This window comes from Sciurus vulgaris (assembly GCF_902686455.1).
Source record: "Sciurus vulgaris genome assembly, chromosome: 2".
NCBI lineage: Eukaryota > Metazoa > Chordata > Mammalia > Rodentia > Sciuridae > Sciurus > Sciurus vulgaris.
The window spans coordinates 194,479,561-194,493,670 of NC_136462.1; the positions used below are offsets into that span (position 1 = coordinate 194,479,561).

Below are 14,110 nucleotides of genomic sequence, written 5' to 3' on the forward strand. Positions count from 1 at the left end.
AGGGGTCCCAGGTCATCTCTTTGCCATTCCCAAGAACCCCCAAATGCCGACCCACACTCTCAAACTGCGCGTTAAGAGATGCAGACTTGCTGAGTGTGGTGATGCAGGAGGATCTCAAGTTCAAGGCTAGCCTCAGCAACTTAGCCAGGCCCTAAGCAACTGAAGGCCTTGTCTCTAAATAAAATATCAAAAAGGGCTGGGGATGTGGCTCAGTGGTTAAGCACCCCTAAGTTCAATCCCCAGTACCCCCCAAAAATAAATAAAAATAAAAATTCAAAGAGAGAGAGATGCAGACTTGATTCCACTCACCAGCAGATTTCTGAACCAGCAAGAGACAAGATGGAGAATGAGCAGTAGTGTGAGACCAGCAGACAGACTCTGCCTGTTCCCACCAGAAGGGGCTTTCCTCTCTCCATTCCTAGGAGCTGAGGTTTCACTCTCCTTTTGTGATCTGGAGGCTGGCTCCAGTCATTCTTCCTACTATATGCCAGCTTCGTGGAATAGGGATTAACATGCTGACTAGCAGTGCCCCGTGGTGTCCCCAGCTGAATATCACATCAGCACATGTCAAGCCGCAACTGTGTGAGAAAGAAGAGGAGCAGGCGCTCTGAGAGGTTCCGGGAGTGGGATCTGGTCTCTAGTAGGTAACATCAAGGAAGGCTCCTGACATAGGACCCCAGTGAGGCGAATGGAACCTAAGGGGAAGAGGGCAGAGAGAACATTCCAGACAGAACATCTGCCTGCATGTGCACAGAGCCTGCATCCCAGGGGAGCTCAGGAGGAGCAGCTGGACAAGGAGAGGCTAGAGCATGCTGTGACTAGCAGGGGGCGGGCACGGCCACCGCTGCGCTGCCCACAGAGCGGGGCCGCTGGTGCGCCTGCTCTGCGCCTGCACCCCGCGACGGAAGGCGCCAGCCACACCTGGGGCTGGGACTCTGCAGGGGGAGAGTGCACGAGGAACTGAGCTTTTCATTTTATTTGATTTCAAGTGTGTTCCTTTGGGAATTCATTGGTGCTACTGTGTGGCGTTGGTGGTGCTGAGGATGAACCCCACGGCCTCACTTAGGCGAGGCAAGGACTCCACGCGGGGCTGCACGCCCAGCCCTTACACTACCGAACATGGAACCTCCGTCGTCAGTGGGCTAGTGGCCGCCAGGCTGCCTGGCGAAGGTCAAACACGGCGGCGCTTCAGGGAGGCCAGAGCCACAGAGTGGTTCTGAGCAGACGTCTTCACGATCCGAGCATCAGGCACCAAGAGCCCCGGCTGCAGGTGACACCTCACCAACAGTCAGCGGCGCAGGCGCAGGGACAGGAGTGGCAGGGATGACAGGGACGGGGATGATGCATGGGGTGGTGGCCGTGCTGAGGGAGACATGGGCAGATTCTCCCGCCGTGAGCCTGGCCTCGGCCCGCTAGAGAGGAGGCAGGGGAGGAGAGGAGGAGTTGGTTCCTGAGTAAGGTGGTCACTCGGGTCGCGGCACGACGCCCTCGCCAGCGCGGGAGGAGGTTCAGGACCAATCCGCGAGCAACTGCACATCGCGGAGGGACCCTGGGTGCCGGCAGGGAAGACGGGGAAGGACGGACATGCAGGCTCTCCACAACGCAGGTGGACAGGGGGAATGAAGGAAGCGGCCCACAGAGGACTAGAATGTTCTCTGCAGGGTTACTAACAACGCCGGAGCTGGAAACCTCCCTGCGTCCGTGGTGGCCAGCGGATAAACGCGTGGCACATCCTCACAATGCAACCCTAGTGAGCAGCAAAAAGGGAGTTCGGTGACGCTGCTCAGTGAAAGAAGCCGGACAGCATGACCGTACTGATACAAACCCCCAGGAAGGACAAACCTGCGGAAGGGAAAGCAGGTCAGTGGTGCCTGGAACTTGCCAAAGGGGTTAACTGAAAACAGGCAGGAGGGGACTTTGGGGGCCAGGAAATGTTCAAAACCTGGATTATACCACTTTAGGGATTTCCTTGAAAAGAAAATCGGTGAACTGCAGCCTTACAATGGGGCACATTTTATATGATGTCAAAGTATACCTCAATAAACCTAGTGACAGAATATATATCCAAGTAATCAGCCCTTCCTTCTCAACCTACTCCATACCAGACTGCCGCATCTCCCAAGCGCAAGTACATCAAACATCAAAGCATCCCCCCTGTCCAACTTGGCCACAAAACCCAGCATCATCATGGCAGGGTGAAGTGTCAGGTCAGCCAGAACCCGAGCTCACTGCACCTCCCAGGCAGCACGGGGCTCCGCGCACCTGGGAGAAAATACTGTACATAGTTATTCATTTTCCTGAATTCGATCAGAAAAGAACGATGAAGTTGTGACATTTCTAAATTTCCCACCATCCAAGGCAGGCCCTCCTCTCCAGAGAGAATTCTGGAGATCCCCAAAGGCAAACCTCGCCCACACCTAATTATTAGCATTAGCCCCAGTAAATACCTAAGGCAAATTAACATTACTGTCCTACACTCCACATGCATACCATCTCAAAGCAACCTGGCCATTGCTCAGTTTATTCCCACTTTATAGATGAAAAGACTAGACCCACAGAGGTGAGGTATGTTTCCCAAGATCACAGTGCTGGTAAGGAGCAAAGCCTGAACTTGAACTCCGCTCCTTGAATCCTGAGTCCAGGCGCCTGGCACCCAATCCCTGGTGTTCCATCCAGAAGGGAACTCCACACCACCAGCAGCAAAGGACACGGTGACATAAAGTGGCCCCCAGCAGAGTGGTGCAGGAATCCTGTTTCCTAACTCAGCCATTTTGACAGTCTCCTCAGAATCCAGATGTGAGCCTTTCTCATGAGAGGAAAGAACTTCGGAGCCAGAGGGGCTCCAGCAAATAAGCAAATCGGGAAGTGTTAGTAACACTGTCCCCTCGCATGTGTGGCGCCTTGTTTTTGACTTTTCACCAAAATTCCTACCTACAGCTTTGCTTGTTTTTCAGTTGTGGTCCTGGGGATGGAACCCAGGGGTGCTTTGCCACTAAGCCACATCCCCAGCCCTTTCTATTTTTTTATTTTGAGACAGGGTAGCTCCTGCCTTAGCCTCCCCCGCGGCTGGGGCAGGCCTGGGCCACTGCTGCCAGCCCCCCTATGGCTTTGTTACATGGGACATTAGGCCAAATGAGTAGACTGGGTCCAAATTTATGCCCCTCACTGATTATCTCTGTGATCATTTGAACATTTAATACCATTGAATCTGAGTTTCCTTGTCTACAAAATGGAGAAACTGACCTCAAAAAAAAAAAAAAAAAAAAAACGCATTGTTTTTGGGAGGACAGGCACAGGGCCATTTGCCTCAGGTGCCCAGCAGAGTCTGACTGCCACGACGAGTTTCTGAGTTTCTGAGTTTCTTCTTCCTTTAACATACCCTCCCTCCCCACCCGGTTACATTTCAGGAAGCCTTTCCATCTCTGTGCTTCCCAGGGTATTCCAAACATCAGAATTCCCACATGGACACTGCCACTCCCCAAATGCAGATTATGACTGAACTGGGGGTGTAGCTTAGTAGGAGAGTCCAGGCCTAGCATGTTCAAGGCCTCGCGTCAATCCTGCCCCCCAAAAAGGCAAATGCACAGTACTCCAGATGCATGATTTGAATCTGAGTCCACACCACCGTTGAGAAAATAAATCAGTTCCAACTGGCAGACTCTAAAGGGGATGTGACCCTCCATCCCAATCCCAACCAGAAACCTTATTTTTTTAAATATCTTTTTAGTTGTCAATGGATCTTTAGTTTACTTATTTATAGGTAGTGCTGAGAACCGAACCCAGTGCCTCACACATGCTAGGCAAGCCCTCTACCTCTGAGCCACAACTCCAGCCCCAGAAACCTTATTTATTTAAGTATAAAGTTATCTACACCACAACCTCTGGACCTCCACGTGAACAGTGCATATTTCTATTATCAATTAAAAATAATTCCTTGTACTCTTCTCTCATGCACTAGATCAGAGGTTCTCAACCATGACTGCATATTGAAATAATGGGGGGAGCTTTCAAAAAACATACAGTCATCCCTGGGTAAGCATAGGGTGGGATCCAGAATCCCCCTGAGACACCAAAATCTGAGGATGCTCAGTTCTCTTATATAAAATGGCAAAAGTATTTGCATAGAATCTACACCCATCCTCCCTAGCCCCTCTAAATCATTTCTAAATGACTTAGACCAGCTAATACAATGTAAACGCTACTACATACATTGTTATTTTACTGTATTGTGTAGGGAATAATGACAAGAAAAAAGTCTGTACGTGTTTGGTACAGAAGCAGGTTTTTTTGTTTTTCCTTCAAACGTTTTCAACCAGCAGTTTATTGAATCCACAGACACAGAAGGTCAACTGTTAGAAGGGGGCCTGGGGTGGGCCTTAAGGTCCCCAGGTAATTACACAGAGTTAGGGCACCCACACCTGTTGGGCAGGTTTAACTCCCCTTTGCATTGGAATCACTTGGGACAGACCCTGCACTTAGTAGGTGCTGAGTAATTGTTCGTGGCACCAATTAATCATGACACGGCTTTAGAGTCTGCCTATCATTTTAACTCGTTAAAGGATTTACTGCGGGTAGACTGTGCACCAGGCACTGTTCCAGGTATAGGGTGCAAGTGAATGTAAAATTTAAAACACAGAATAGGGGCTGGGGATGTAGCTCAGCAGTAGAAAGTTCACCCAGCAGGCACGAGGTCCTCGGTTTGATCCCCAGCACCATAAAAAATCAAAGCGGGGGAAAAAAAAAGCATAACAGCAGCCGCTGAGGTGGCGCACTCGTGCGTCCTCCCTGCGGCCCTTAACCTCAGGCTTGCTCCTTCTTCGGGGTAACATCGATGAGGCGAGGCGTTCTCACCGGAAGATTCAGGAAAGCCAGGGACAAAGAAAGACCCATCGGGCTGCTGGCAGCATAACATATACATATATGTGTATATAATTATACACATAATTGTATGTGTATATGTATATTACATATTTCTACATTTTAAAAATTCCACTGACCCCGGGTGACACCCCTTAGGATGTCACCCGCCCCACCGCACTCCTGCACACTGACGCTGCAAGAAGTGGCGGCCACAGGGAAGTCCCAGGGAGGGCGGGACCCAAGGCCGCAGGCCCCGCCCAGCTGCCGTTCTCAGCCTTCAATGGGCATCTCCCTCACCTGAGCGGCCGGTGAAAATGCACATCTCCAGGTCCCACCCCCAGGAACTCTGATTGGCGGGTCTGGGCGAGGCCAGGGAATCTGCATTTCCACGAGCTCCCCCACCCCTCATTCCTAGGCAAGTCTATTCTAGACGATGCCACGGCCCCTCGAAACCTCAACAAGTTACCTCCATTCCACCGAACAGGAAAGCGGCAAGGCACAAAGTAGCAACCCGTGGTCTCTGTAAGGAAGGGAAAACCCACGCCTCTTCCACACCTAGGAGGCCCTCGCGGTCCGCAGCTGCGGGAAGGGTACGGCACTTGGCAAATCCCGTCCCTACCAGGGAGCGCCTTCCCCCAAATTGGGGAGGGGGATGGGGACAGTGTCGTCAATCGGCCAGCAGGAGCCCCTCCCACCGTTTTGCAGCTGCCAGTTCCGGTCCACCTAAGGTCGGGAGCGCAGGTGGTCTCGGCGCAGCCTCTACGGACTGGGACCCGGAGGCGCTGATGGGGGACCCCGCGGCGAAGGCCGCGCCCTCCCCCATAAGGCAGCATGTCTGCGCTGGTGAGCAACGTTCCACGCGCAGAGCAAGGCTTCATACAGACCGAATCGAGATTACAACTACCAGGAGTAATCTCGAAACAATAAAAGGAGGAAAAGGCACGACGGTTCCAAATCCGCACGCCCGTAAACAGCCCTGGGCGGGCCGGCTTCTCAGGGTTTCCAAAGGAACATGGGCAGGGGAGCCAGGCAGCCAGGCTCTCAGGCCCAAAAGGGACGGGCTCAGGCTGGGAGCCTGGCTTCAGAGGGTCCTTTTCCACCGCCCGGCCCGGCCCGGCCCGGCCGCAGGCTCATGGCGCCCGGCGCGGCGCGCGGCCAACCTGTCAGGCCCGGCCGGCCCGAGCGCCGGCTCCCGGGCTCCCTGGCTCCCGGGCTCCCGGACGCACACGGACAAAGGAGGGGCGGCCTGCCGGGCCCACTCACCCGGCGCGAGGCCTGCTGTCCATCCGCTTCTTCTGGCGCACCGGCTGCAGCGGGATGTTGTCCGTCATGTCGGCGGCGCCGCCCGCCTTGGCCGCCGCGCCCCCCGCGCCGCCTGGGCCGCCGCCCGGTCCGGCCTCCGCGCCGCCGCCCGCCGGCGCCGCGCCGCCCCGGGGGAGGAGGCGGCGGCAGCGGGCGGGCCGGGCCCGCAGCGAAGGGGCGAGGTCGCGAGCGCCGGGCCACGCGCGGAGCCGCCCGCGCGGCCCGACCGACGGACACGGGCGCACCATGGGCCCGAGCTCCGCGCTGCGCCCGCTTGCTCGGCGCCGCGACTGCCACGGGGGGCGGCCGGGCCGTGTCCGCGCCGCCGCGGCAGCCGCAGTGTCCCCGCCCCCGGCCCGCGCCGCGCGCCCCCCACGCGCGCCCACCCGGCCACGCGCCCCCCGCCCACGCCCCGCCGTACGCGCGCGCGCCCTGCCGCCGCACCCCCAGCAGCCCGCCCCGCTAGCCGCCCACCCATCTCCAGCAGTCGCAATCACGCACACCTTTCCACACTCACATTCATGCTCACACAAGCCTCCCGTGCACACACACCCTGCCACGCTCACCCCCCAGCAACACCCCTATCCACAATCACACACACTGCACACCCGCGCGCAACCCACCGCACTCACCCACCTTTGGTCACTTCATCCATGCACCTTCCATCTCACACACGTGTGCCCCCAAGAACCACAGTCACACAGGAACATGCACCTTGGCACATTCGGTTTTTCTGACTCCCTCATCCTTCACCCTGCCCTACCCACACCCTCACTCTCCACCTGTAGTCCTGAAACTCACAATCACACCCAATGGCACCCTTCATTCCCACGTTCACGCCCCCAGCCACCTTTGCGGACTTACACGTGTGCCCCACACTCAGTCCTCAGACAATGGAGTCAGGCTGTACCATCTATCTTGTGATTCACAGTCACACACGCACCTGACCCCTTCCACATTCACGCTGGCACTCACATAATGTCGACAGCCCGCAAAATTTCCAAAGGGGTGATAAAGTTTTGTGAACAGAAAAAAAAAAAAAAAGTTTGGGGAAAAAAGGTTAAAAATCAATACGTAAAAAGACTCAAGTGTAATAATAAATCAATCTCCAACTAAAGCAAACTTTTACTTTATTTATTTATTTATTTATTTATTTATTTATTTATTGGTACCTGGGATTGAACTCAGAGGCACTTAACCACAGAGCCACATCCCCAGCCCTTTTTTTGTATTTTATTTTTTGACTGAGTTGCTTAGGACCTTGCTAAGTTGCTGAGGCTGGCTTTGAATTCATGATCCTCCTGCCTCAGCCTCCTGAGCCACTGGGATTACAGACATGAGTCACCATGCCCAACCTAAAGCAAACTTCAAATTATATTTCATGTTGGATGTGGACACCTTTTAGTATGTTTGCCTCCATATAGGGTGGAACCACCAAATATCCCATTTTCTGGGGCACTGGGTAAAGAAAAGTGGAGCTGTAAGAATCCCAAGCAAGATGTGTGACTTATGTTCTAAAGAAGTTGCTTAAGAAAAGAAGTATGTCAGGGCTGGGGATGTTAGCTCAGTCATACCTGCCAAGCATGCGTGAGGCCCTGAGTTCAATCCTCAATGTTGCCATTAAACAAAGGAAGGAAGCGTGTCATTAGAAGATCCTGCCTATAACTTTGAGGAGGAAGTAGCATTCTTCAGCCAATAGACCTTTGCTTCCTGCTCTCTCTCCTGCATTAGAATGATGCTCCACATGTGGAACACACAGCCAACACTCCATAAATGCTCCCTGAGCCAGTCCCTTAAATCCCCACTCTCCTCAGATCAACTGCAACCACAGTTGGTATATTCAATAAACATGAGTTGTTGTTTTTATCAAGAACCTAAAACCTATGCAGAGTTCCGTGTTCCCCCTCAAGTGTAGGCCAAGTGTGAATGATCAAACCTACTTCACAGGTGAGGAAACAGAAGCTCAGAGGAGCTGCACAAAACCACAGGTTAGCCAGGAGCTAGGCTGGGCTCAAAGCAGGGCCTTCCGTGCTGCAGAAAGCAGGAAAAATGGCCTCTCATGAAGTTGACCCACAGTTATCATGACACTTCCAGGCACCAACTATTCCTGATTCCAAATACATTCAGGATTTGGAATTCTGGGCCTTAGGGAGGAACCACCATGGCCACCTTCCTCAGACTGCCCCGTTTCCTAAAACACGCACTACCAAACGTGGTCCCCTCATCTAGGGTCCTAATGTCAGTTCCACCACCTCCCGGCTAGGGCACGTTAGGAGGCGCGCAGGGCCTCAGCTTCCTCGTCTGAAAATGGGATAATGACAGTAACAGCCTCATAGGAGCCAGGGAAGGAGTGCATGAGTAATCATGTGTGAAGGAGGGTGCCTGGCACAGAGGAAGCTCGTGAGGCTCACCTTGACAGAGTGTGGGAAGGACTCAGTGCTGGGAGAGCAGGTAAGAAGTGACCTATTACAATCGCTACTACTATGGCTATGAATATTACTTATTCCCAGTCCAAGGATAAATGCCACAGTATTACCAGGGATAAATGCCAAAATAGTCCAGATGGATTTTTGTTTGTTTGTTTGTGCATCCCTAAGTTGCCCAGGGTAGCCTCAAACTTGTGGTCCTTCTGACATAGTCTCCCTAATCTCTGAAATTAACTGGGCATGGTGGCACATGCCTGTAATACCAGCCGCTCAGGAGACTAAAGCAGGAAAACCACAAGTTTGAAGCCAGCCTGGGCAACTCAGTGATGCCCTAAGCAACTTAGAGAGCGCACGTGTCTCAAAATAAAATACAAAAGATATAAAAGTGTTCGAGATGTACTCAGTGTTAAGAATCTATGCATTCAATCCCCAGCACACCCCCACCAAAAGGTCCCTAGTTACTGGGAGTATCAGCATGTGCCACTGTGATTGGTCAGATGGATTTTTAAACATAATTCAATTAATAGTCTTCTTTTGTTTTGTTTTAGTAGTCATCGTAGTTTTCAATTTACAGAAAATGAGAGCAGACAGTAAAGAGACTTTTACATGCTCTATAATCAACCCCCAGGCTTGACCCCCAGTCTCTCTCATTAACATTTTGTATTAGTATATACTTTTTTCATTTTGTGAATATGCTTTTTCTCTAGTCAACACATATTACTGGTTTTAGTGGTTTTTACTGCTTTTGCTTCTCCAAATGTTCTTTAGTGCACTTTGTAATCAGAGAGGAGGCATTTTTTTAAAAACTGCCTTTCAGCAAGGCAAGCCCTCAGGAATTGAGCCTCTTAAGTTTTTTATCTCATCATAGGAAAGATCTAGATGCTTCCGTCAGACAAGAGAACGACCCGGTGGTCCTCCAGAGCAGTTCCTGGAGGTCACAGTACTTAATATGGTACAGTATATGCTCTAATGACACAGTCACAACAGTAGGAGTGGTTAAGAGCAGACCTTGGATGAGGATCAATCATGTGCCAGGCACTGTACTAAGTGCTTCTTAGATCTTCTCATTTTGTCTGGAATCCCTGCAACCCAAGGCAGGCGAGGACCGGGCAGCAATGGAACATGGGCAGGTTAGACTGGGTGTGCCTCAAGGGACACAGAGCTCTTGTCCTTGCCCCATCATGCTATCTCATAGTTCAGCTTTCTTAGGAACAGCCCCTTTTGGGGTCTGTGACAGTTTTCTCCATCCAAAGGTCCAGGGTGCAAGAAACCCTTGACTCCCAGATTCCTGGAAAGGTCTCTGAGAGATGAGCAATCTAACCAGGTATGGTGCACATGGATCCCAGTTTACTCCGGAGACTGAGTTTGAGGTCAGACTGGACGATTTAGCTAGACCTGTTTCAAAATAAAAAATGAAAGGGCTGGAGATTTGATTCAGTGGTAGATGACCCATGGATTCAATCCCCAGTACTGAAGGAAAACGAAACAAAAACCAAATGACCCAATCTAGTTCATCCTCTGCTTTCCTTTCCAGAAATCAGAGAAACTGGTCCATGGACTTCACACAACATCCCCCATAATGTCAGGTATAGCCAGAATATCCCCGAGACGCTCAGTTCTGCCCCCACGAAGCCTTGTGTTCAGACCTCCACACTAGCGGCGGCTGCTTGGATCTGCAATAAGGAGGCAGTGCTTGGTGGTAAGCGGTCCAGGAGTCAAGGGCGCAGGCGGTGGAGAGATGAAGGCCGGGAAAACAGGAACTCAGAATCAGTAACAAATGCTTCGGGTGAAGTTAGGCTGGGAAGAGGACATGAAGTCCTCTTGGTGCCTAGAATCTTCTGCCTGAGTGAATCCTCTCTGAATGGACACTCCAGGTGTTCCCCAGGCACCTTCCCTGCCGTGGCAGCATTGACATTGGGTTGAACACCTCTTTGTTAGAGAACCTTGGAAGAATGCTACTCCGCGCTAGTAGCAGCCCTGTGCCACTGTGATGGCCACAAATGTCTTCAAATGTTGGGAAATGTCAAGGTGGGAGCAAAATTGTCCCTGGCTTGAGAATCACTGAGCCACAAGGTGACATTAAAGAATTTTTAAATGCCTTTGCCTCTGAACACTTAGTAATCCTGTCCTCCACCCCTCTAAGAACACCTTAGGTTAACAGCTTTCTACAATCAATAACATATAGCTAGGACTTAATAATGTTCTCTTTTTATCTCCAAAAGGAGAACCGAGAAGTTTAGGAGGGAAATCTTTTTTTTTTTTTTTTTTGCGGTACTGGGAATGGAACTCAGGGCCTTCTGCTTGCGAGGCAAACACTCCACCAGCTGAGCTACCTCCCCAGCCAAGGAGGGAAATCTTTTTAGCTGGGGCAGGGGTGCAACCTCAGCATGAGGAGAAAAATCAACAGAAGGGGTGCTGGAGACAGTTAATAAGCAACAATCCCAGCTTCATGGAGGAAGTGTAAGACCTTGAACGGTGACAAGGATCTGATGGGCATACCCCTCAAGGTTACCTGTGCCCTTCACTATCTTTCAACTATTTTGCGACTGTATAAATTGCAGAAAATGGATAGTAATGCAAATGATTGTTTATAGAAATGCAAATGAATTTTCTCAGGGTTACATAGCTCATTATTTGCCCTGTGGATCTTGCCCATGTTTTGCATGTTTGTAAATTCAAATCAACGTTCTTAGTTGCCTGAACTTTGGTGCTTTACCACGGAGCCACACCCTGACCCTTGATGCAGCTTTTGTTTTTTGTTGTTGCTACTTGGGATTGAACCCAGGGACACTGAGCCACACCCCCAGCCCTTTTATTTTGGGAGTCTTGCTAAATTGCCTAAGACCTCCCTAAATTGCTGAGGCTGGCCTCAAACTCTCTCCTGCCTCATCCTCATCCTCCTGAGTCAATGGGATTACAGGTGTGCACCATCTCGCATGGCGCCGGTGCTTTTTTTGAGCACATTTGCAAGGTCTTACCTTTTTTTTGGAGTACTGGTGATTGACCTGGGGGCACTTACCCACTGGGCCACATCCCTAGCCCTACTTTTATTTTTTTTGGTGCTGGGGACTGAACCCAGGGCCCTGTGCTTGCAAGGCAAGCACTCTGCCGACTGAGCTATCTCCCCAGCCCGCTATTTATTTGATTTAGGACAGGTCCGAGTTGCTTAGCGCACCTCATCATTGCTGAGGCTGGCTTTGCACTCAACTGCTGGAATTACAGATGTGTGCCATTGGGCCCGGTGCAAGGTCTTACCTTGATACCTCAATCGTGAGGCCCACTTTTACTTGATAGGTAAATTACTACCTCGTGCTCCTTTTGTCCTGGTCCAACTAAACTCATTTTCATTCTTAGAAATACTTGGAATTCTGGCATGTCTGTGAGGCCCTGGTTTCCATCCCTAGCAATACATGCAAAGTTGTTATTGGTCAGAGTTAAGCAAAGTAATAAAGCTTCAGTAAATCTTTATAGAAGCCCAAAGCATGCCTCAACAGCCAAACTTGACCTACAGCAATTTCTTCTTTAAACTCTGGAGTCGCTGGGATTACAGGCATGCACAGCTGGGCCCAGCACATTAGATGACTTAGATAGCTCTGAAAGTCAGCTCACTTTCTTTTAACAGAGACTTTCCTTATTTTATGTGCTTAACGATTGTTTGGAAGCAGAAAATAGAACTGCTTCCAATCCCCAATAGGGATTGACTGGACCTAAGAAAATAACTCAGGAAGCCGATGTTCTCTGCTGGAAAAAGTGTCTCCTTTAAATGAATGCCTTCTAGAGGCAGAGATCATAAAACACAGCATGCCAAGAAGCAAGGTGTGAATTGCCTGCCATGTGTTTAGTTGTGGACATGATACAAGATCCCAAAATACAGCTTCTTGGCAGGCTCAGTGGGCCTCCCCAACAGGTAAGGGTCCTGAAACTAGCAGGCTTCCGCCATCTTGTGACTTCCAACCACTCACATCTGAACGTTCTAAGCAGTCCATTGGTAGTGACAGAAGTCAAAGGTACATGCAGGAAATCAACAAAAAAAGTAACTCCAGCTGAAAGTTTCACTGGCTTCAGGCCCACAGAAAGCCCACCTTAAAATGTAACCCCCCCCCCCCCCCACTTTTTTAAGATGTTGATAGACCTTTATTTTACTCACTTCCTTATATGTGGTGCTGAGAATCGAAGCCAGTGGTTCACACATGCCAGGCAAGTGCCCTACCACTGAGGCACAACCCCAGCCCAACACCCTTTTATTCATTTTAGCACTTTCAGCTTTATTTTACTTTATTGCAGTACTAGGGACTGAACCCAGGGCCTTGCACACACTAGGCCAGGGTCCTACCACTAAGCCACACCCCTCAGCCCTCAATTTTGTATTTTTAAAGCCAACAATCAGGAGATAGTGATACATACCATTGCATGGACATTTACAAGCTCAGATCACATTGGCGATAAGGCCAGCTGCCTTCTGATCCAGTGACCTCCCCTATCAGTATCAACGGGTCGTACCAGAGAAATCCATTTGATTCAGAGCTGGGGCAAATTCTAAATACTTCTCATCTAACCTCACCCTAACTCCAAGCACCCCCCTGGGTTACACACAAGGGAACTGAGATCCCACAGAGCAAGCTATTCTGCCCAGAACATCCAGCTACGTGTTGAGCAGGGATTTCAGATATTTTTTAAAAGAATTAGCCAGAAATGGGTGGAAAGTGGGAAAGATATCTAAAAGCATGTGAGTGGGAAAACAATTTTGTGCTAAAGGAAAGGCCTTTCCTCGGCATCGAGAGACCTCAGCCATGCCTCACACCCTCCTAGGGCCTAAGGCTGGGTTCTCACCAGTGGGTCTGAGAAGATGCAGCAAATGCGGGCAAGAGGGTCCTTTACCAGGAGACGTCCACCTGGTCTGACCTTTGCACCAATGCGCGTTTGCTTTCTCCACCACCCGAGAACCTTCCCTTGGCACTAAATGTTCCCTTGAGTGTGACTCTTGCCCCTTTTCTTTCCCTTCCTAACTGGAGATTGAACCCAGGGGTGCTTTACTACCGAGTCACACCCCCAGCTCTTTTAATTTTTTGAGACTCTCACAAGTTGCTCAGAGCCTTGCTAAATTGCTGAGGCTGGCCTTGAACTGGCAATCCTCCTGCCTCATCCTCCTGAGGTGCTCCAACACGCCCGGCTCCGGTGCCTTTAAATATAGTTTCCTTATGGTGAGAACATGTAACAGAAGACCTCCCCGCCGAACCAATGTTTAAGTGCACTGTACGTCCCCAGTACAAAACACAGGGGGATAAAAACAGCAGGCAGAGGTAACAGTGTATGCCTGGGAAGCAGGTCCACTGTGGATATAACCAGAGGAGTATCCTTAGGAACTTAGGTCACAAGACAACTGAGAACCATGGTCAAGTTCCCAGGTTCAGAGCTCGAGGTACAGAAAAACATCCACGCCTCTTGGGGAAAAAGACATTCAAAATTTATTTTCAAACAGACAAACAGCATCAGCAGGTCCTACAGGGGCTTCTCCATGGATC

General features: G+C 50.7%; 1 protein-coding gene across 2 annotated transcripts in view; it reads right to left on the bottom strand.

The window, feature by feature from the left end:
- The window catches only part of ATP9A (ATPase phospholipid transporting 9A (putative)), a 119,625-nt gene extending 113,131 nt beyond the window's left edge, over positions 1–6,494 (bottom strand). Inside the window, exon 1 of one of the 2 annotated variants that reach the window (XM_079127000.1) lies at positions 6,124–6,494. In XM_079127000.1, coding sequence (XP_078983126.1) covers positions 6,124–6,410 — 287 coding nt within the window. In that variant the 5' untranslated portion in view covers positions 6,411–6,494. Of the gene's footprint in view, positions 1–5,326; positions 5,445–6,123 lie in introns of those variants that run through there. The other variant, XM_079127004.1, reaches the window with a different exon arrangement.
- Positions 6,495–14,110: the final 7,616 nt, after the last annotated feature.